Source organism: Perna viridis, chromosome 13 (assembly GCF_037379345.1).
Source record: "Perna viridis isolate PV_CMFRI_1.1 ecotype Kerala chromosome 13, ASM3737934v1, whole genome shotgun sequence".
Taxonomy (NCBI): domain Eukaryota; kingdom Metazoa; phylum Mollusca; class Bivalvia; order Mytilida; family Mytilidae; genus Perna; species Perna viridis.
In genome coordinates this window covers 27,893,023-27,918,121 of record NC_142457.1, presented here as the reverse complement: position 1 = coordinate 27,918,121, position 25,099 = coordinate 27,893,023, and the positions used below count along the sequence as shown (strand labels likewise).

Here is a 25,099-nt window from a genome sequence, read left to right as displayed (position 1 = left end):
TTAACACTTTGATACGTGTAATGCTGTATCAAATCACAAATAAAAACAGAAAGGCGAAAAATTAGGCATTATAGTCTATTTTTTTAAAATCTTTTTAAGAAACGTCATTACAGGCGGTTTGTAGGCGGTTTGTATATGAGAAAGACATTTATAACTCTGTTGGTTATAGACAGAAGCAGTTATTTATAATTCTTTGAGATCAGACTTTGGCATTTCGTTGCTTAGGTTAATGCTTTCAGTGTAAGTGTTTGTAAGAATCAGGGAAAATGGAAAAAAAATCAGAAACATCTCAAAACCCCACCGAACTGACAATGTAATATCACTCAATGATACTTACTCTATTTGAAAAGACCATCATTTGATATCTACATCACTGGCTTTGCTCAGAAATTTTTTAATAGAATGTTCTAAAAATGAGGTTTTTGATAGAGTTATCTGCCCTTGAAATGTTTATTTCCAGTGCATTTTAATGAAATTGTAACTCAATGGTCCAGCATGATATGGAACATATTGTCTGTTTGTCTTGATTCTGATGGTGAAAAGAGTCAAACTACACTATCAAAATGACGTTCTTTTCATACCATGTTTCACCTACTGCCTGATTCTTACAGGGACTGATACTTAATTTGGCTACATTTATCTGTCAGTTCAAAGGACCCAAATCAAACAATCAATGATATAATCAATATATGCAAATCAATCATAGATGCAATGATCGATTCAATTCAATTAATCAATCAATTAATTGATCAATCTGATAATCTGATAAACCAAACAAGTAAATAGTGTTGACATCTTAAAATTTATTATTTTTTTTAAAGAACATTGAGATAAAATAAAGTCATTTAAAATGTGTGTATCGAAAATAGTAGCCCAACGATTATCTGGCAACAATATTTTTTTCAAGGTCATTGAACCGGTTTCTTTTCAAAGCCTATAATCTTTCTTATGATATTTGTCTGACGAATGTTTTGATAGGAGTGTGGAGATATTTAATTAAATTGTCAAGGTCAAGTGCACAAACTGTATTAACTTTGGAATGGCTGTACAGGTTATAATAACGATTGATGTCGATTATGATCTTGTGAATTGTAGGTTTATAGACCTATTACTGCGTATGTTTCTTAAATTGCCACCACTTTTGATATCTTGTTATATACTGAAAATTCTTTGATCTAATGCATTTAGCATCTTTATTAAAATTTACCAACCTATACGTGTTTGACATTGTAATGTGTCTAAATAGATTAATAAAAGATATAAAAACCCAGCGAAATGAAAAAAAATACATTTTCAAATTAAATATTGAAATCTACCTATTTCGAATTTTGACGGAATTTAAAAACTATAAAATATATGATGAGTATTTACAAAGTAGTCGGCAGCATAAAAATCTACGATGTACATTGTTTGCATGCTACTTTCCTAAGATACTACACCTAACATGTGCGCACAATGTAGGTTTATGTTCGAGAAAAGACACTATAACACTTCTGAAAACCATAAAATGTTCGCGGCAGTTTCATTTTCACTATTTTCGCGGTAAGACCGGTCACGCAAAAATTAAATTGTAGTGAATATTTTCTTCAAAGAACATAATAATACAATCTGAGGAAGGATCGCGAACAGCTCAAAAGCAGATTGATAAGACCCGATCATGTATACCTTGTATTTCTGTAAAGTGTCAAAACTACATAGATACCGTCTATTCTGTTGATAATAATTACATAACTCAGTAATTATCAGAAATAACAACAGAAAAAAGCCACTTTACCGTAGTTATCATCGAATTAAGTATCCTATAAACGTCTTGTATACTCCGGAGTTTGTTGTTTTCTTTCATCAAAAACTAAAATACCTTAAAATGTTCTACCTTTCTAACACAGACAGGTCTTTCGAAGTTGTCGGCATTTGTCAAATTAGACGCTGTTTCACAATCGGATAACGTCGTGTAAAATCATTCACTTATTCCCGACTTGGCAAGATTATTGCATTTTCTTAGAGGGCTGGCTGCAGCGTCTAAAGCGAATTTCGAAAGACAATGTTAACAAATTGTAAACTTTTATAAAAAAAACAGATATTGAGATCAAAATCAATAGAACAAGCAAAATATATAGTTAAAAATGAAACACTGTCAAAGTATGATTGTTTGTGGGGTACACATTGTTGTTTTCGTGGGCTGTATTAAACCACGAAATGTGGTTTCCAACGTAAAAAAAAATTCCCATACCGGTGCACCTGGTCCATGCTCCCAGTTTTTAGTGGAGTCCGAGTTGCTCATTTACTTTTGTCACCGTTTGAAACTCGAAACAAATTTTATATGTAAACAATGTATATCCATGCTAAAAAAATGTCCCGTTATAACTTTTTGTTTTAAAAAAATAAATTGACATTGCATTGGAATGTTACTGGTTATCGGAATATCGAGCTTAAGATTGGTGTTAATAGGTAACATCTTTCGTTTGCTTTTGTATATTTGTTTTTTGCGAGGACCTAAACATGTTTACGTCTCTTATCTAATTTGACTCTATCAAATCAAGAACACCTGTTCTAACCCAAATTTTATGTTTTTTTGTGAAAAATTAAAGTACATATACATAATGTATCATTTTGTCATGTCACGCCAAATAACTTTAAAGTCACGTTGATTTCTTCTTTTTTTTCGGAAAAAAACCTTGATAAAAGTCAACAACCGAATATATGTTTATGACAAAATTTTGGGTGTATGATGTAGATGTATGGACCATTTATTTTATACAATAAAGGTGTGATTTGTTCTTTAATCTCTCCATCTTAGCCATTCACACCCGCTGGCCTCATCCGGGTACATTTTCATTATTATTATTATTATTTTAAATTGATAGATATGCAAATTTTGATACGAAATGGAAGTCATGGTTCGAATTGTTATTTAACTTAAGTATTAGTCTACTATTTTGGTAAACAAAGTTATAGAACCATTACGAACAAAATGATTAGAAATAAATAAATGTCTTAATTCAAAAAAGATAAAACCATTATACACGAAACCTTAACAACAGAATGGATGATATCAATTTTTTTAGAGTTCTAATTTTAATGGTGTGTTTGTTCATCCACCCCTTGTATTGTTTGGTGACATTAGATATCAATATCAAACCAGATGAAGGTAGGAATATACACTTATGCGCTTCATTTTGCAGATAAAACGTAATTGGTATGTTGATATAACTTATAGTCATGAAGGGGTTGATTGTTTTGATAAACAGGTTTAAAAAATATACGTTATTTCGAATGCTTATGATTATTGATGGTTTGATATACTTAAACGTGGAAATTTTTTCGTGCTGTTATTTTTAAGTTTTAGTTTAACATTTGCTGCGTTTGCTAATTTCTCAATCAAACGTCTTATTCACTTTGGAAAAAAAGGAGAATCGGGCACTACCGTATATTTCATGACAACGAATGTAGCAAGTATTATTTTTATGTAAAATTCATAAAATTTTTAATAACCACTCATATTATAGCCAATCCAGTTTGTTGATTTGTTCAACGTGTCATAGTTTTCCTTTCCTCTTTCGTCTACCCCGGACTTGACTTTTTATGAGCCACTCGGCGGGTGTTTCAAGAAAAGCAGAGGACACTTACCCTACCGGTTCATCTGGTCCATGCTCCCAGTTTTTAGTGGCGTCCGAGTTGCTCATTTACTTTTGTTACTTTGTATGTATGAATTTAGTTACTCTAAGTTCTTTGCTGTGTATGTCTGTTTTCCATGTCTGGTCTCTGTCCCTGGATTATATTCTTTTGATTACCGCTATAACCTTGATTACTCTCTCAAAAGCAGCATTAGAACCAAAACACATAAGACAATCAATATAAAAAAATCTGAAAGAATTATTCCAAATAAAATATATTGAAATAAGCAGCCAAATCTAGCAGTGAAATAATTTTATGTAAACTATTATGAATTAAATCTAGTCATACACATGTGACCCCTGGGCTGGTGGATGTCCTCGACGTCTTCGGTCCACCAGGACTGCCATCAACCCAGGGGTTACCTTTAATAAGGTTTTTGAGAAATTAAGATATATGTTGACTCGTTTTATGCATTTGACATAGCTGATGTAATTATATTAAGATTTTTAAAATTGAAGCATTATATTTTTCAAAGCAGAAATATGACATTTATAAATTAAGTTACAATCGAGTTGCATTATGTCTATTTGTCTTTCTTCTATAAACTACAACACTAATTGAAGTGTAAAAAACAGACGGGTATAGAAAAATGAAAAACACACCATAAGGAGTTAACAAAGAAATTCTCGCCGTAAGCATCGTTGTTTTTGTCGACTTTTGATTTCTTATATATTAATCAACGATAACACGAGAGAGGAATTTACAACTTCTGTCGTTTTAATAATTTATATGTAAATTCGTTCACTGTACATGTAGAAAGTAGATTATTTCATACTATGACACACTTGAGAATACAATCCTTTACATTAAAGAAAGCATCTTAATGACTGAACTATTTCTCATATTAAATGCACTTGTTCCAAAGCAAGCAAAGATCGTAAACAATATCAGGAAAGAAATGTAATACATACCATTATTATTTCAGTCTTTGTAAGTAACAAGTTTACATTTTTGAATTCACATCACACTTGAAGAATCATTTTCTAACATGTACACTCACATTTCTTGATTCCTTATATTATGCTGTACAAATTCACCATTATCGCAGTTTCACTTGGTTTTACATTAAAATTTCCCACCCTTTCTACGTTTCAAGAAGACCTACCGGGGCACCTCTTCAATGCTTCCAGTTTTAAGTGGAGTCCGAGTTGCTCATTTACTTTTGTCGTGTGTTCGTATTATTTTGTTTGTTTATGTTCTTTGTTGTGTGTGTCAGTTTTCATTGTCCCTAGGTTACATTATTTTGATTTCTTCGAAATTCTTAGTTCCTTTAAATACTCTTCCAAAGTTCCTGGTTCATATTCACAGTTTGTGTCCGAATCAGGGTTACTCAATTACCTTCAGTTACTTCTGTGTTCATTATTAAAGTAATTCTTTAGTAATTTTTACAATAATCATACACACCCACTGAAACTGAATTCAACACATATAGAAATAAATTTTGAACCCAAAACGGCAGAAACTGTTTAATTTCAAATGTGTTTGATTGAAAATCTTCATATGTAATAACAAAATATTGATTTATTAACTGACAAAAAACCCAAAAATATCAAACAGATAATAATTCAGAATCAATGGAAACACAAACATAAACTGAATGCAGGAAAAACAAAACCAACAACAACTAATAAAACAAAACAAAACAAAACAAAACAAAACAAAAGAGTAATCAAGGCAACCAAGTTTATAGCGGTAATCAAAAGGATGTAATCCAGGAACAAAGACCAGACATGGAAAACAGACATACACAACAAAGAACATAAAGTAACTAAAATCACACATACAAAGTAACAAAAGCAAATGAGCAACTCGGACTCCAAATACACTGGGAGCATGGATCAGGTGCACCGGTATGGTAAGCGTCCTCATAAATAATAAATACTTTATATAGTCTTTCCTTTATTTACCACAAAAATAATCACAACACAGGAAAAAAAACAACTAAGTAAATGTGTATGGAAAACAATGTATTCATTGACTGTTTCTGGAAAACCAATATATGACTTATTCATCTTGTATTATTATTAAATGTTTACGAGAATCTACCGGTAGAACGAATTATAAGAAATTTAGTTTATATCGAAAGATAATAACAGATGAAACGATATAAGCGCTAATTAAACAATGAATTCGTTAGTTGCTCATTCATGTCATTCATCAACAACACAACATTGTAAAGGAAACGGAAGTTTGAAAACAACAGTGTCGAAATATGATCAAATGATATCAAGGGCGAGTGTATCTAATTGATTTTTTCATGTAAAGACAATGTCTTCTCTGTTACAATTTAAGAACGCAAATATCCACTATATAAATTAACTGCGTAAGGGCGAACATTTAATACGTTTAAAATATATCAGATTTTATCACGTAGACATTTAATGTATTACTTTTTCAATTCAAAAGAACTATCTCCATTAAAAATTTTCGGAAGAAGGAGTACTTATTTATTTTTTTACCACACTTTATATTCATTAAAACTATTAAACAGGACCGTACCTGCCACACTGAGCAAAAAGTACCCATTGCACGGTGCAATTTTGATAAAATATTGAAATATTGAACATAAAAAGATGTAAATATTATATACATTGTATATAAATTTTATGCACTTATATAATGTATAATACAAAAAAAGAAGTACCCGTATTTTGTCATTGACCACACCAATATTTTTTATGAAAAATAATTCTAAATCCTACCAGAAAAAGTAGAGTTGCGTCAAGAGTCAAGATGCTCAAAGAAGTACTACCCGAACTATTTTTGTGTCTTTGAGACAACAATGATGTCCCATTGCATGAACTATTTGTCTATTGATACTTTTAAAAAGAGGGCTTTTTACTTTGAATATTTACACATTAGCAGAATTTTACATTTAAGTTGTTAAAATTTATTTTTATCAATAAAAATGCGGAATGGATGGATAGATGAGGAAAAATAATGAGCCCTAACTTTTAGTTTCGGTTAAAGAACAATATATAAAGACATGATGCTAAACGTTTTATAAATGTTTCATCAGAATGAGTATCATTGATGTATCTATTTGCCGATTTCGATTCGTCACTCATATGTTGCATATTTTTCTTATACTTTCTCAAACAAAAAGGAACGTTCTATTATTTAGTTTTGTGCTTCATCAATGTTTAATCACTACACAATCCAAGATTTAGTGACTCATTTCATTCCATCCATTCGCGATTGAAGACACTACAAACAGGTTGATGTCTTATCTTTTCCTTAATTCTGAATAAAGTCTTTCATTTCGTACGCATATTTAGCATTTGCGACAGAAAACTGATTTTTTTCAGATTTATCTCTGTGCATACCGTGACAAAGATATATTGTCCATCAATAGATTAAAATATTTTGTCATTTAAAAAATCATGGGTCATTTATATGATCCTTAAGAACAAAATTACGGAACTGATTTAATTTAGACAACATTAAAAACAAAAAGTAAAAAGTAAAGTTTGTATTGCGAATGGAATATCAGAGTAATAACCGGAAAGTTTGAAACTATTGTAATGTGCTTGACTTGACTTAGCACAGACCTGATGGATTAAATAATGACCTAATTGAACGATATTGTGTGAACTTTTGAAATATAACTACCGACCTCTACCTGTCACAGGTACAATGTGTCCTTCTGAAGACTTTTAAAACTTTCACCAAACACCCGTGTTTTATTTGAGTTTGAACTGTTTATACTGTTTTGTATGTAATTATTTTGTTATACATCTTGTATGTAACATGTTTCTAATTAAATATTGAAATTTCTTCTTATTCAATGGTGCAGTAAGACATTGTAAATGAAATGCAAGTAATAGAACATTAACTTAAAATTTGATGTATTATTCGCATAAAAATGTAGCCAGGTGCAATTTATAACTTTTGATGTAGTCTATTAAAATTTATAGAACATAAATGACGAAGTTACTATTTTCATTTAGTTATATTATGCTGGTAATTGTACTTAAGTACCAGTCCATATAAAATTCAGATACTGCCAATATGAAAGTGATTCATGGTGAAGAAAAACCCACCGTACAAGCACTGCTTTTTCGATCTACATATGCTACATTTTTACGTAACAGTTGTCCTTTCCATGTTCAGATCTGTACTTATGAGAAAATCATACATTTATCTCCTACTAAAATCAACCAAATCTAATAACATCAAAAACAATAACTCTTGCAAGGTGCTAATATCATGTAACATCAATATAAATTTTATCTCAAAAGCGCAACACCCAAATGAAAAATTGTGACTGGTAATGTGGTCTGTAACGGATTCTGAATAACAAATAAAATTGAATTCGGTGGGTTTTTGACATGCATGAATCACCTCCTGTCTGATTTTTATAAAGACTGCTACTTAAAATGTGAAAAGAGGTGTATATGTGATAAGTACATATGTTTTACATAACATGCTTTTAAGACGTTAACAAAATTTATGAGTGGATATCTCCAATTTGCCTCTTTGATTTGCACCTTTATTTTCGAATACATTTTCTATTAGGCCTTCTGACGGATTTCCAATCAAAACCTAATGCATGAATCAATGATCATAAGATTCTGCTCTTAATTGTGTAAATGCATTCATTTAGAAAAAAGAGGAATAAGTTACGAAGAAGGTAGAATAAAATATCGTGAAATAAACGAAGCGTAAATAATAGAGCAATTTAGATACACCAAAACAGCAGTAAATGGTTATGAACGTAAAAACAGAAACCTTATGCGCATGTGCAATGAATAGATTTAAAACTAATAAAAAATGAACGTGAGGAAAACAAGACATCACACAAAATTCTAAACCACTAGAAACATAAAATGCCAACAAACACTGGAGAAACATGGAGTGCCCCGGATGAGTCAGCATATCTTGCTTCGCAAGTGGGACGTGTAAACTGGGAAATTGACTCATAATAACCCAAATGAACTTAACTAATTTGACCTATTTTTACGTTACTATCGAAACCTTCTGTAGCGAATATATATATATATATATACTCCCAGTTTTTTGTGGAGACCAAGTTGCTCATTTGCTTGTGTTATTTTGTATATATTATTTTAGTTACTTAATGTTCTTTGTTGTGTGTGTCTGTTTTCCATGCTTAGTCTTTGTCCCTGGATTGATTTCATTTGATTTCAGCTAGAACCTTGGTTCCCTCCATTACCCTTACATGGAAAGGAAGGGCATTTGTGAACACTGATATGCACTTTTTGTATGTATTTCTTTTCAGTTGAGGAATCATACGGTTTTGTTACATTTAGTCATCTAAGAAAGCGATCAATTGACGAGGCTTCAAAACTTGATACATTTGATCTTGATACATTTGACCTTGACTTGTATGCATCACCATCGAAGATTCGACTGAACCTGCAGAAGAATCAATATATAACAGCTAACATACCGACTTATGTTTCAAAAGATGGAGTCATTAGCGAGTTTAAAACTAGATTTGATGTACGAATCCCGAACCATGTGTTATTCTATTTTAACAAATTACATTCATTTTATTATATTAACGAAAGTTATTCTAATCACCATTGCCTTTGTTGTCTTTTGTGTTAATGTGTAATGTGGTTTCTTTTAATATCAATTGAAAACAAAAATAGAGTATCTGATTTAAATAAACTATCAATTCATGTCAATCATCAAAACTATCTTGTCCTACTCCCGCTAAGAATTTCGTTTTAGTAAAATTATTAACTACGACTTTTCAGGAGACAGTTTTCTATCAAGACCCAAAACAGGGAGCAGTGTTTGTCTTACATAAAGATGGAAATAAATCACATAGTCTGGTATGTATCTGTGTGCATGATTTAAAACAATTTGTTATCTATAAACGATGTCTATGCAAGTTATTTCAGACAATAATGTATATAAATCAGTGTGGTAAACACTATGTATATTGTGTAGCAAGTATAAGGAGGTAGACTTAGGGTTAGGGACACAACTCTAAAAAGTCATTGGAACGTTTGTATACAGCATGTTACATCCATTATATACGAGCATCAAATTAACTTGGATTGATTTTATTCTGCTTCAAAAAATAAAAAAAAACTCTTGAGAGGCTTGGGTAAAATTGAATATGATACAAACATATTTCATATCACTGATTTCACGAGTTATGTCCCTTACCCTAGGTCTACCTCCTTAAACATGTATAAACTCGATGATAAAACTAAGTGAATAACTTATATTATCAATATAGCGAGTCATTAAGTATATACTGATTTGCATTTTGACTGGATTCACTGTTAATGGAAAGTAAGAAAATAAGAAACATTGTTATATTTGTTTCGGTTTTTCTATTTGTACACGACAAAGGAATTGAACAAAATAGATAACAATAGTATTAAACAGAACAAATACAAATAACTGTTACAATTTGTCCTGATATATTTTCCCATTACAAAATAACTGTTTTTAAAAGACAAAAAAAAAAAATGGATATGGTAAAACACAAAAATGCACCAGTGTGTATCATAAATTCAAAATAGTTAAATACCAAAAAGTATAAATACTTCTCTAATTTAGCTCTGAAAACCCTTCTGCTAAGAAATTAAACATACAAATATTTTTCTTTGTAGTATGGAGTTGTTCAGTCTAACTCATATACATACACTGTTCAGAATATAGTAAATGCTACCAGAGGCAGATTAAAGCCGGGATGGAATACATTCAGTATTATAAAAAAAGATACTCCACAAATCAATTTTGCTGATTCATCTATGAAGAGTAAGTGGTTTAATTATATATGATTCTGAGACTCTATAAGTACAGGGAAATATTTGTTAGTACTTAAGTAGCACTCCAGCTAAGAATCATGCAAAATGTGATTCATGGGTAAAAAGCCTACATATTTTAATTTTTGATATTTTGTTTGAAATGTCATAGTAAACAGAAATAAACATGTGGTTTTTCATATAACCCGTGCTCTTAGAAGATAAAAATTATATAGAATGCACTGTAGATTTCAAAATTAAAGGAGACAACTCTGTAAATGGCGCTCAAATACAATAGAATCTACTGTATATTCAATGTCTATTATCCCCTAAGAGCAGGCAAATTTGAATGAATAATTACAAATTTCTTAGTATAGACCCATAAAACAACTTAATTACAAAAATGAAAATATGTAGCCTTTTTTGGGGTGTATAAACATTTTTCAGATTTTGCATGATTCTTACGAAGACAGCTACTTAAAAAACATACACAATACTCATAAAAACATTATTCAGGATTATAATTAAACTATAACTAAAATTAACAAAATTATAATTAGATCTACGGATAAGAATACATCATCAGAATATTCAAATCTAGATATAATCTAGTTGAGTGCGTACATAGAAATAACCGTGAATTTCTAGCCGAAATCAAAAGAATGTAATCCCGGGTAAAACAAATAATAAAGTAACTACAATAAAACATACAAAATAATAAAGGTATTTGAGCAACTTGGATTCCACTAAAAACTTGGAGCATGGACCAGGTGCATTGGTAGGGTAAGCAACATAACCGTGGTATTACATGTAAACATGAGTTTTATAAATGATACAATAACAAGTGAAAATTTTTGGAATAAAAATATTAATTATCACCCGTAGCAGTAAATTTCTAGGAGTTTGATTGTCTAGACACATGTCTTTACAAATCCCATTTACCTAGGTTTTACTACACTAAAATGCATTGGACTAATATCGGGCTAAACTCCAGGCTGTACTTCGGTACTAATGTGTAAAAAATCGCATATCTATGAACGTGCCCAATGTATAATTTATAAAAATAGAAATAATACTCTTTGTTTCTTGTCAGAAGAAAAGCAAATAAAATTACACATGAAAAAATCTGAAAACTCCAGACAGAAGAGAGCATCCGGGGCTTATGCTATAGAAATGTTGATAGTAGTCGACTACTCAGCTTATGCAAAGTAAGGTTATTTTTTGATTACCGCTTTTGATTACAGCTATTACCTTGGTTCCCTTGATTACTTTTATTAAAGTTTGCAAATTTGAGACTATTTCTATGCAAAAATAAAACATTCGTGAGGGGAATGCAAAGTTTTATAATAATGATTCAAAAATTATACTTGGCATTTACCCCTCCCCCCCGAAAAAAATTGATTTGGAAGTTAATGTAGAGTACTAAAAAAAACTGCAAAAAGTTAATTACTTAATAAGTTGACGTTAAAGTTATGTCAAATTTGTTCACACATGATTAAATATACGTGAAATACATGAAAATATTTTACATTAACATCACGTGAATTTCTCGTGAATTCCAGTAGAAGCTCACTTCACGTAAATGTATTGTAAGGAAAACTTTGCTGTGTACATTGGCTTGCGCTGAAAAGACAAGATTTAAACCTGTTATTCTGTAATTGGAAATAACAAATATTCTTCTGATGATACAAAAACGTGTATTAAAAAACCTAACTTCGTATAACACGTTCGTAAGAACTTTTTCGTCAAGTATTATTTACGTCATTTGTTTCTACCAAGTATGAATCTGTCCAAGAGATTTCATTGAATTTCAAGAGGGTATAGCGTTTTTTTTTTCTTTAAAGCAAATGTTGTGATATTTGATTCGTTTAATTTGACAATTGTGTTTCAATATAATTTTCCAATATTTCTATGTAATTTTATGTAGCTGGTATAGTAGAAGTACGAGTAGTTCAGCATCTGACAAAGAAACAGAAGCCATCAATAATATCAAACAATTCTATGCCTTTATAATAACAGGTGTAAGTATCCTCGATCATAAAGTTTTGTCACAAACTTAAGGATATTTGCTGCTCAAGTTCAGCCATTTCGGTCAAATTTTCTCCGACTCCTCTGATTTCATATTTTACATGTACAATGCATAAATATGTTTTGGCCGTTGACCCCACTCTTTTTTTTCATAATTTCATTTAACACACCTTAAACTGTAATCTGAGAAGTTTTTATGACAGCTTTGTTATTTCTTCGGATCTTTCATAGATAAAACCTACTAAGACAACACCTGTGGAAAATCAAGCGAAATACATTTCCAAAAAATGCTTATAACTCACAAACATAAAAGCACACCGACCCGTCATTGTTTTCTACTTGAGTGTTTTAGAAGGACATTCTTAAAGATTTTACAACATTTTCTGAAACTTAATCACAAACTGGTTGAATAAAAGAACAGCTGCGTCATATTTTATTAAACAATACCTAAAAAGAATATTTTATTTTGTGTTTTTTTTTTTCAATTTTATTTATTTTGATGGTTTTTGTTGTCTTTTATTGACTCGTTCTGAAAACGGCGTTTGTTATTTTAATTTTATATCCTTTAAAAGACGGTTTTACAAACAATATCTGATGCTCCGTAGAATTATCGTAAACAAAAAATGTTTTTTTTTTCATTGCAGATGGACGGAATGTATAAAAATTTACAGACTTCGGCTTACACAATATCTATAGTCTTCGCTGGAATTATTGTTTGTCAGGTATCATAAAGCATGTTCTTATGATCAAAAGATTTTAAACAAAACTGTTTAAGTATCATTGCAAAAATTGTTCAACTATTTGAAGATACAAAGTTTTCAAATAAATGTGTTTGGCCCAACTTAACCATAGCCTTCAGTTTAGTCTTAGTCAGAAACAGTCTATCGTGGCATATGAGAACTAATGTTTGATTTGGAAATTGCTTACAATTAATAAAAAAATCCATATTGATATTATAAACATGACAGCCTGAACCTTGTAAAGACAGGTCCTCTTTAGTGTTAACATTCTGTATTGTAGACAACGTCAGATGCAGCATTTGCTGAATTATTACCAAAGGATACATCAACTACCCCTAATTCTATAGATTCCGATGATCTTTTAGATAAGTTTGCTGAATTTATAAACAACAATGTCACTATTCAGCACGATCATGCCATGTTGTTTTCACGGTAGGTAGAAATGTTATGCTTGCGTCAATAAGAAAGGTACTACTGCATAGATAGTAGTGTTTATCAAATATTACCAGTGTAAAAAAATCTTGAAAATTTACACTGTGAAATAAATTGGGTAATTTCACTCTAGGATTTTCTCCCGCCAAAATGTCACAACTTTAAAGTCAATCTTAGAATTAAAGTTCAAGTTGAAAACACCTATGTAATTAATAGGATAATCTTTTTTTTATGCACTGAAATGCATTTTCAAACTCGTTCGCACGAGTTTGTAATACAGAATTCTCGAAGATTTAACTCGTTCGGGAAAAAAAGTTCCGCACGGTTATTCATTCTTTCCAATTCATTATCCTATTATTTAACACGTTGTTAAACAATGCAACATGAATGGCCAGTCCGTAGTAAAACAATGATAAAATGTAGTATCCGTGATTTATTTTTTAACTATCAGTTGACGTAACATATGTATTTACAAAAAAAAAAACTGACATAGACTCAAAATGTTTGTTAAAAAATACATCAGGATCGCCTCCCTTTTACTACATTTTTTTTACAATTAAGGTCAAGTTCATAGGTTATGCCATTTAAAAGGCCATATACTTATATTATACATAACAATCAAAATATCAACACGATAGGTTCCTGCTCAGTAAAGCAAAATATTGCTTATTGGCCTGACATTAAATTGCGCTTTACCTACGACTTTATCTAACTACTTTATTTTTAGGTAAAAGGCGCTATCCTGGTGACAAAATAATGACTGATATGACCATTTACAGTCATACTGTGACTAAAACAAACACAAAATATCTTAATCAACGCTTTTTTTCTGTGTGTGAAAAATACATTTTGTCTTCCATAACGATAGAGAGTGTTGACTCGGTCATTATTTGTCAATCTGAATAAATATAATTTGTAGGTATTGTCATTTCAGTCAATTTATTAGCCAACAGTGTGAGAAAATCATGTATATTTATTTTATTCGCGCTTGATACGTTAGTTTGTCCTAAACATAGTAGTTCTCCATTATGCAGTTTTAAACTAAGCAACATGACATATGTGACAGATCAGTCGATATAGAACTAATTTCGCACGGTGTCCGATATGGAATGAGTATCCGGCTGCGCACTGGGCCAATCTGAGCTTTCGTGATGTTATAACAAAGATGATTTATGAGTACAAATTATTTTGTATTACAAAATTATTTTTGTAACAAAAGCAATAAAATATTTTTGGTATATCTTTAAGCAGCTGTCCTTGTAAGAATCATGCAAAATCTGAAAAATGTGATACACCCAAAAAAGCGCTACATATTTTTGTTTTTGAAATTAAGTTGTTTATGGTTTTATATTATGAAATGTGTAATTATGCATTACAATCTGTCTGCTCTTAGGAGATAATCAACATTGAAAATGCAATAGTTTCTACTGTATTTGAGTGTCATTTACAGAAATATTTCCCTTTATTTTGAAATTTTCAGTGCATTCTATATAATGTTTATCTCCTAAGAACAGGTTTTCTATAAAAAAAAAGGATGTTAATTTCACTACGGCAATTTAAATAAAATATCAAAAAATAAAACTTTGTATGCTTTTCACCCATGAATCACATTTTGCATGATTCTAAGCTAGAGAGCTACTTAAATAAATGTTCTGCAATGTATTTAGAAAAAAAAAATTACGTATGAAAATAATCAAATGAATGAGTTAATATAGAACCTACGCATGTTAGCGCCCGCTACTTTCATTGTTCCGAATGACAAAACATAATTAAATTAGAAGAAGCAGCATTTTTGTAAGAGCAAAACCGTTAAAAGTTTTAGTTATTTTTTTTAACTTTGTTGTTTATGTCTGTTTTCCATGTCTGATCTTTGCCTCTAGATTACATTCTTTCGATTACCACTAGAACGTTGGTTGCCTTGATTACTCTTTCACTAACTCGATTTTTTATACAGGTATAACTTCGTAAGTGGACAGATCGACAATGCGGGTGAGTACATACTTATCATGATACAAAAAAATGTGAAACATGTCGAAATCGTACAATTTCTAGATTGTAAAATGTGTCTAGTTTTGACAGATAAAAGTTAAAAAGATTTAAAATGATATAAAGGACTTCAACAAGTGTCATGTTTAAAATGGTTTTCCCTTTATTCCGAATTCGGTTGAGTTTTGTTAAGAGATGTTTATTGCTTTATTTAGGGTTTATTTGTATTTTGTTTAGAAATGTGTTCTGTCTATCCAGGGAACGGTGGTGTCTTATTATGAAAGGTTTTTACTTTATTCAGAGTTCGGTTGTGTCTTTTTAAGAAAGATTTTTGTTTTATTCAGAGTTCAATTGTGTTTTGTTTAAAAACAAATTACGCTTAATATTTTAAATATGTTTTATTTAGAAAGGTTTTTGCTTTATTCAAGACTAAGTCAGGTTTCACTGTACCTTTTTCATGACACGTCTTTATTGTTTTGTATATCATATCTGCAATTTTGTTTTCCTATTTGGTTAAAGTATTAATTTGTCTATAGAATAGAGAAATAAGTTTACTTCCAATTTCAGTATTTATACTAGTGAAGTATAAAATAAAAATACTGAATATTATATTTCAAAATATGTATCACATGCACTATCAACCCGAGACTCCTATATCATCCCACCCAAGGGCCAGTGGCGATATAGGTCGAATGTTGACACTGCGTGTGACACAGATTTTGACGTGTCATGTTCATTATATCATATATTTTAACCATACTCCAGGTATGGTCTGTAAAGGGCTGCGATATAGAGTATGGGTTATAGGAACAGGGGTGTGATATAGGGTATGCAACACAGGTCTAGAAGTGTGATAAAGGGTGTGCGATATAGGGTAGACGATATATAGTTTAAACAAATACTTATAATGTATATACAATAAGTTATATTTTGATCTAAATATATTATAAGGAACTCTAGGTCGTTCTTAAGTTGTGTAATAATAACATCTTACGATTTATATATTAATATCTGCTGTTGTATATAAAAAGGACTAGCATATCAAGGTACAATGTGTGGTAGTTTGAGCCAATCGGTAGTCGAGGAAGACGATAATTATATAACAATCACAGTAGCATCACATGAACTCGGTCATGGGTAAGTTACAACCATTCTTATACAAATACATTTAACGTTTTTTGGCTAATATAATCTGTATATTTTAGAACATCTTATATCTTTTTTCCCTCTGACAAAGTTTATGCATACATATAGATTAAACAATAAGTGTTTAATATACATCTATAAGATATTTGAGTCATGATATTTGCAAATTTTGGAGCACCTGTCAAGTATAACCTTTATGGTTTGGAGAATACAATACAATTATCTTATAAAGAGCTTATGACACATTCATATCTTAGTTAACGGTATATACGTGTGTCATGATCTAAAGTAGAGATGCGACGCTTATTTAACGTTACTTTGAATGTGTCTTAACACTATATTTTAAATACGCAATCAGCATAACGAAAAGAAAACAATATGTTTCATGGCATGTTTTGTACTCCATATAGTATAATTTATGAATATCTTTAAATAGTAGTTTATCTTTCTTTTTGTGCTCTTTTTACTTCAGCTTAAGCGCTCAGCATGATGGTACTGGAAATTCATGTTCGTTTTCTGACCACTATATCATGGCATCATCAAGCAGTCCTCAAACGAATCCGACAACGGCTTCTAATCCCTGGAAATTCTCTCAGTGCTCTACTGACTACTTTACGACATATATTGATTCTTTGTCCGCGTAAGTAATTCTTAAATTTTACTATTCTTATTTGTTGTTTCTTTTTAGAATAAAACAATATAGTTTATTCTGTTTGAATATGGACATGAAAAATTTGGATTTACATTTTTTCTAAAGCTTTTGCTGAGGGAATATAATAATCAACGTTAAAGAGTAATCAAGGGAACAAAGTTCTAGTGATAATCAAAGAGTAATCAAGGGAACAAAGTTCTAGCGGTAATCAAACGAATGTAATCCAGGGACAAAGACCAGAGATGGAAAACAGACAAACACAACAAAGAACTCAAAATAACCAAAATGACACATACAATACGGTTCAAAATGCCATAAATGACCAAAGACGATATTTGTTCAGCCATACATTTTGGTCGATAGGATGTAATGAAAAATATCACATTTTTAGTCAAAATTCAAAGAATCTAATTTGTGTGGTACTTGATTTTTACGGTTTTGTTTCATTTTTCCACCTAGAGATAACTGTATGACAAGTTTTGGCACAAGTTATGACCCTAATGCACTGTCACCATACGATCAAATTCTTCCGGGCCAGCTTTATAGCGCCGACCAACAATGTAAAAATATCTATGGCGATGTCTCCAGAATGTGTAAGGTATGTGTATCAAATATCTAATGAGGCATACAAATCAGAATGTTACGACACGTTTTTGGAGTTGTTTATAGGAACTAAAAGTACATTTAGAGTGACACAATATGTCTAACATAAATACACTACTACTTAATTTGGAGAGGTTAAACAAATGATTAGACATGGATAAGGTGAATATGTCAAAAAGCTATCAACCCAACCGGGAGAAAAAAGTTATCTCGAGGCCACCCATGGACCTTGAAACCCTCACATCACATGGCTGGTTGCAGCTGGCCCACAAAACGGGTTATTGGGTACAATTTGTTTAAACATTAGAAAAAATTTCTTATTATTTAAGTTCGAATGTATGACAAACCAAATATTGAAAATTTGTTCGTTATTAAAACTTAACTTCGTTCTGCATTGCTGAAAGAGGACCAACCAATAGTTAAATTTGATACATTTCAAATTTAATTATCAAGATATGTAAGGAAGATGTCTACAGGACATGAACGGTAGTCGCAAAGTATCAAAAAATGTACGAGTAGTACATTACAAATTTGACGACGTCTCAAATATGTGTACTGGTGTTACAATACACTTTTGATGTCTCGAATATGTGTACGGGAGTTACAATACATTTTTGGTGATGTCTCAAATGTGTGTACTGGTGTTACAGTAAAAGTTTGGATATGTCCCAAATATGTCTAAGGGTGTTGCAATTCAAGTTTGATGTTAAAATATGTGTATTGGAGTTACAATACATATTTGGTGGTGTCCCAAACATGTCTACGGGTGTAACCGTACAATTCTAGTAATGTCTCAAATATGTTTACGACAGTTTTAATACATTTATGGTGATGTCCTAAACATATGCACGAATGAAACAATACAATTTTGGTGATGTCTCAAATATATATACGAGAGCCATTGTACACTTTTGATGATGTCCCAAACATGTGCACGGGTGTAAAAATACAATTTTGGTGATGTATCAAACATATGTACGGGTGTAACAATACAAATTTGGTAAGGTCTCAAAGACATATAAGGGGGTAAAATACATTTTTGGTGATGTTTCAAACATGTATATGGGTGTAGCAATACAATTGTGGCGATGTCTCAAATATGTGTACTGGAGATATAATACATTTTTGATGATGTCTCAAATATGTGTACGTCAGTTCTAATACATTTTTAGTTGTGTCTCAAAATGTGTACGGGCGTAACTATACAATTGTGGTGATGTCTCAAATATGTGTATGGGATTTACAATACATTTCGGTGATGTCTCAAACATGTGTAAGTGTGTAACTATGAAATTTGGTGATGTCTCAAACATGTGTAAGGGTGTTATAATACATTTTGGTGATGTCTCAAATATGTGCACAGTAGATACATTACAACGTTTTAGTGCACAATATTTTGAAGGTACCAACGTACGAACAAATGCTGTTGTGAAAAAATGTCGACGACAGTTTTCTGGGGAAGGTGTTGAGTACATGTATCGCTGCAAGTGTCATGTAAAGGGTGCATAAGACAAAATTGATTGATTCACTGAACACTTGAGCTTTTTGCCTTACCGGTTCACCTTGTGAAGGCCCCCAGTTTTATAGTTGAAACTGGGTCGATCATTTACTTAAATATTTTTACATGTTATATTTGGTTATTTCAGGATATCTGTTGTGTGTGTCTATTTTCCATGTCTAGTCGTTATCCCTGTTATCTTTTGATTACTGTTCGAGTCCTGGGGTCTGTTGTTAAATTAGTAATTATAATACCTTAATCAATTGATTAAAATTAATTATATAATTAACTTGTTGCTCAACTTGTCATTAATTTTAATGAATCATTAAAATGCTAATCATGTCATTAAATTTAATTCATCCACTTGACCTGAATTAAAACTTCACAACAAAATCACCTAGATAAAGAGTAATCAAGGGAATCAAGGATAAAGCTGTAATCAAAAGAATGTAATCCAAGGACAAATACCAGATATGGAAAACACAAATGCACAACAAAGATCATAAAGTAACTAAAATCATACATACAAAGTGATTAAAGCAAACGAGCAACTCGGACTCTAAAAACTGGGAGCATAAACCAGATGCACCGGTAGGGTAAGCGTCCTCTGGTTTTCTCGTATATTAATTATTTTTAACCCGCTGAGTTGTTCATAAAACTCACGTCCATGGTTTGTGAATCAGGGTCAACATTATTTTTAGTTGCACCCGGGTAAAGAGTTATCACCCATTGACCTTGGAACAATGTTAAAAAAGTTTGAAAAGTTAAAAGTTTTACTTTACTTTTAGTTAGTTAAAGTGATTGTAATCTCAATTACATTCACTTTGCTACCACAATATGAAATATTATTGTCTTGAATGCAAGACCATGAAAAAAGTGGAAGTTTATAAAAAGCCATTCAGAAATGAGTCTTGGTATGTTGTTAACTATATTTTACTTTATAACTTGCTTTTGTTACAGAAAAAATATAATATTTAAAAGTATCATTATCAATATTTGGTTGTATTAAAATAACAGGAAGTGCCAAAAGTTCATTTTTAAAGTGCATTATGGGATGCACTTGCATTTTAATCATGCAATTAAAATTTAATACAATGATTATAAAAAATGCAATAATTTAATTAAGTTAAACAACAAAATTTAATCATTTGATTTACTAATCACTCAATTAGGTTTTAATGACTCATTGGAATTAATTACACGATAATTGTAATGACAAGTTGAAGAATAGACCCCTTGTTTCCTTGATTTCCCATGCTTTATATTAGCCTGAATAGTTTAATAACATATTCAACGTTATTAAAATTAGTTAAGGTTGTAGACCTAAGGTAAGGGATACAGCTCCTAAAATCATTGAAACATTGGTATTCAGCATTTTTCATCAGTCTCATGTAAGCATCAGAGTAACATAGATTTATTTCATTCTGTTTCAAGTAAAAGCTTGATAGGCTTTGGTTAAATTGAATATGATACAAACATATCCTTGATTACAAGAGTTATGTCCCTTACCCCAGGTCTACCACCTTAAGATATCACAATGTTGCAGGGTCAATACGACGGAGATTTCACGTCAATATGTAATGTTCTTTATTGTGATGACGGGAGTGGAAGTTGTTATACAAATATAGCTGGAGACGGCACTCATTGTGGAAATAAAAAGGTAATGAACCAAACAGACGTGTCAACACTTGTGGACACCATCGCGTAGATGTAAAATTATATATATAAACCTATTGTTTTAATACTGAAAACTACTTCCAGTGAAAGAACTATGATGTAACAATGTGAACATACATTTTGTCTCTGATATCAAACAATCGCGGGTTTAAGCGGAGCACGATAAAATCTTGTTTTTGGAACAAAAGAAGATATTTAACACAACAACCAATGTTTATTACAACGTACAAGGATCCTCCTACAATCTAAACCTCATCACTTATAATAACAAGATCTACCTGGTGTGTTTTACAAAATATAAAAAGTTATTTCCGAATGGTGTTTTTGAAGAAAAAAAATTACGGTTTAATGTGAGAATCTTTTAATTGTCTTCAAGTTTTTGATTGTAATTTGTTTGTTTTTTAAAATTTCGTTGGGCTTCTTGAAAAAGTTTCTGTTTGGAATAGTTTTGATTAAAGTTTTCGTTAGGTATTTTGAAGTTTGACATTTTTTGTATTGCTTCTAGTTGTTATAAAGTACCCCTTTCATATCCGATGTGTATCTTTCCTCCATAAGAATCGGATTGCGGTCTTTGCCTTTTTTGTTAAAATTTTAGTTTTCTCTTCCATCCATCATATATTGTGTATGGTCATATATTAATACCTAATACTTAAGTTCTTGTTTATAGATGTAATAAACACTAATATAACTTTGATTTTATTTCAGTGGTGTATTAGTGGAATATGTACATATGATATAAATGCCCCGCCAGGAAATGGTAATACATGTGCTATTTTCATATAGAATTTTAAGTAAAACGAAGGGCAAGGAGAAAAAGTAAAAACAAGTAAAACAAAGCATTAAAAAAAACAAACACAAAAACTTACTAAAACAGTGTATATTGTAGGTCTTCACATATTGACTTCAAGAAACTACAAAACTTTTTTTTGAAAATTCGTAAATATCAGTTTTGTCATTTCAGTGCACCGTCATTTATTTACATTTTCAATAAAATAAATACTCAAAGCCGGTTATATCATAAAGAAATGTTTTTATTTATTGACATATCGTCCTTCATTTTACATTTTAATTGAATCTTGTACATGTTGTCTATCTAGAAAACTGTTTGTATGGAGATGACGTCGGTCGAGTTTATAGTAACATCGACAAGAACTGTTCACAGCTGATTGCCGTCAGTGAATCTTACTGTAATGAAGACTATGTATCATCTAAGTGCTGTCAATCTTGTCCACAGCCAACGCAAATAACTGAAACGACTACCATTGGACAGACAGACCCAAACACTAGCCCCAAAATACAAGGATCAACGATATCATATACTGGTTCAACAGTTGATATAATAGAACCCAGTCCTGGTCTAAGTACGACTGGAGTCATCAGTACGAGAAACATAGATGACATTGGTTCCACAACAATAAGTCCGGTGACGGATGTTGATTCGCAATGCAGAAGAAATCAGGAAAGCCCAGATTCACGCTTATGCAGGGTATAGTAAATAATATAAATATAAATATCAGTAATTTAAGTAGGACTCCAGCTAAGGATCATGCAAAATGTGATTCGTGGGTAAAAAGCCTAAATATTTTTATTTTTGATATTTTGTTTGAAATGTCATAGTAAACAGAAACAAACATGTGTTTTTTCATATAACCCGTGTTCTTAGGAGAAAAAAAAATAAAGAATGCACTGTAGATTTCAAAATTAAGGGAGATAACTCTGTAAATGGCGCTCAAATACAATAGAATCTACTGTATTTTTAATTTGAATGAATAATTACACATTTCATAGTATAGACCCATAAAACAACTTAATTACAACAATAAAAATATGTAGCCTTCTTTCAGATTTTGCACGATTCTTACAAAGACAGATACTTAATATACTTAATTATTAACAGTAAGGGCATATTCTTTATGATAGTATTGTAATCAACATGTCCTATTGTTCAAATGTTTGGTTTTATTTTCACAATTTAAACATTTATTTTTCGTCCGACATATTAATATACATTTCGTTTTTAGAGTCTCTTTGACGCAGATTTTTCAACTATTTGTGGTATGATGTACTGCTTAAAACCAAATACATCACTATGTAATTCTTTCCAAGCAGATGACAAGACTCTTTGTGGAAACCGAAAGGTAAGAGTAAAATATGAAATTAGAATAGCCAGTCTTATATAAAAACAAGGTCCTTCTAGGTCTGCACTCGGAACCGTCTGGTTGGTTTCACGGTTTAAAGGCAACTTCTCAAATAAAAAAACAACTTAAAGTAAAGTCATAACATTAAGCATTCTGATGATATTATTTATTTAACAAGACTAATCATTAAAACATGATATGATATTATGTTATCGAAAAAAGGGTTCTAAAAATAAAATAAAGCAGATTACAATTAAAGTGCATGTACAGTTCTGCCAAATATAATTTAAAAACATTTTTTCGATTTTTTTCCGTGATGTGTCATTAAGTTTGAAAATATCAATGTTTTTATACAATCAGATTAATGTTTCTTTGGACAATCATTTCCTTCCTGCCTTGATTTTTACACAATATGCAAATCAGTGCTAAATTTTTTTTATGTCAGGATTTAGTCCTCGAACAGCTGTTGCCTTTATCAAAGACAACATTTACAATTATATAATTTTAGTGGTGTATCAATGGAGTCTGTACGAGTGATCCTGAAGCCCCAGAGGCTGATGGTGAGTATCAACGATTGACCAAGAAGTACTCAAGACTGATGGTGAGTATCAACGATTGACCAAGAAGTACTCAAGACTGATGGTGAGTATCAACGATTGACCAAGAAGTACTCAAGACTGATGGTGAGTATCAACGATTGACCAAGAAGTACTCAAGATTGATGGTGGGTATCAAGAAATAATCCTGATGCAACAAAATCTAATGGTGAGTATCAAGGAATGATTCTGAAGCACCACAGGCTGATGGTGATTACCAACGAGTGATCCTGAAGCATCACAGGTTGATGGTGAGTATCAACAAATGATCATAAGGCTTCACAGGCTGATGATGAGTATCAACGAGTCATCGTGAAGCACGGCAGACTAAATAGTGAGTACCAACAAATGATTCTGAAGCGCGACAGACTGATTGTGAGTATCTACGAGTGTTTCTGAATCACGACAGGCTGATGGTATCAACGAATGATCTTGAATCTCCTGATGCGCCACAGGCTGATGAAGTTTATCAACGAGTGATCCTGAAGTTTCACAGGCTGATGATGAGTGTAAACGAGTGATCCTGAAGGACTACAGTCTGATAACGAAAATATCATTCAGTGATCCTGAAGCCCCAGTGCTGATGGTGAGTAACAACGAGTGATCCTGAAGGACCAAAGGCTGAATATGATGAGTTTCATTGAAAGCTGCAGAAGGACTGAAGAATGCATTTTGAGTATCAGTAGTGTTGTTGTGAGATAAATGGATGATTTGTATCAACTAGTATTGGTGCTGAATGACTAAATGCTGGTGGTGAGTATCAATAAGTGCCTATGATGATTACTGCTGATTCTTATCGTGGTAACAGACAAATGTTAGTAAATAAATAGTGTAGCTGATAAGGCAGGAAAACCTTTGCGAGCAACCGTTCATATACGCAGTGAATACTGGTGATTATTTTTTTTTCAATAAAATATATATGAAATACGCAATCATAATTAATTCATGTACAATTTCTTTGATATGTACATTTGTTGTACTGTTGTACAGTGAGAGTGTTTGCGTCACCACATTAGCCCGATAAATATATTAACTTTGTCTGTTCGCAAGAGACATGCATACATTTTGCTTTAGATATCTTTAAATTTTATATTTTAATTAAAGATGTTTGATTCTATCTAGGTTTATATTTGCCTTATGTATTCCACAACCGTGTCTAAAGAAGTCATTATTTGTGCGTCTGCTTAATGAGGTAGA

At 31.4% G+C, this 25,099-nt stretch overlaps 1 protein-coding gene across 4 annotated transcripts in view; it reads left to right on the top strand.

The window, feature by feature from the left end:
- Nucleotides 1-3,017: 3,017 nt before the first annotated feature.
- Nucleotides 3,018-25,099, top strand: part of LOC148600196 (uncharacterized) — a 47,012-nt gene continuing 24,930 nt past the window's right edge. For 2 of the 4 annotated variants that reach the window (XM_088559238.1, XM_088559241.1), the window contains exons 1-17: nt 3,018-3,148; nt 8,918-9,141; nt 9,402-9,479; nt 10,272-10,419; nt 11,500-11,614; nt 12,334-12,427; nt 13,079-13,156; nt 13,455-13,606; nt 15,561-15,595; nt 16,624-16,729; nt 17,211-17,378; nt 17,850-17,988; nt 21,038-21,151; nt 21,874-21,925; nt 22,266-22,654; nt 23,190-23,306; nt 23,815-23,866. In XM_088559238.1, coding sequence (XP_088415364.1) covers nt 3,043-3,148; nt 8,918-9,141; nt 9,402-9,479; nt 10,272-10,419; nt 11,500-11,614; nt 12,334-12,427; nt 13,079-13,156; nt 13,455-13,606; nt 15,561-15,595; nt 16,624-16,729; nt 17,211-17,378; nt 17,850-17,988; nt 21,038-21,151; nt 21,874-21,925; nt 22,266-22,654; nt 23,190-23,306; nt 23,815-23,866 — 2,167 coding nt within the window. In that variant the 5' untranslated portion in view covers nt 3,018-3,042. The remainder of the gene's footprint in view (nt 3,149-8,917; nt 9,142-9,401; nt 9,480-10,271; nt 10,420-11,499; nt 11,615-12,333; nt 12,428-13,078; nt 13,157-13,454; nt 13,607-15,560; nt 15,596-16,623; nt 16,730-17,210; nt 17,379-17,849; nt 17,989-21,037; nt 21,152-21,873; nt 21,926-22,265; nt 22,655-23,189; nt 23,307-23,814; nt 23,867-25,099) is intronic. The other 2 variants (XM_088559239.1, XM_088559240.1) reach the window with 2 other exon arrangements.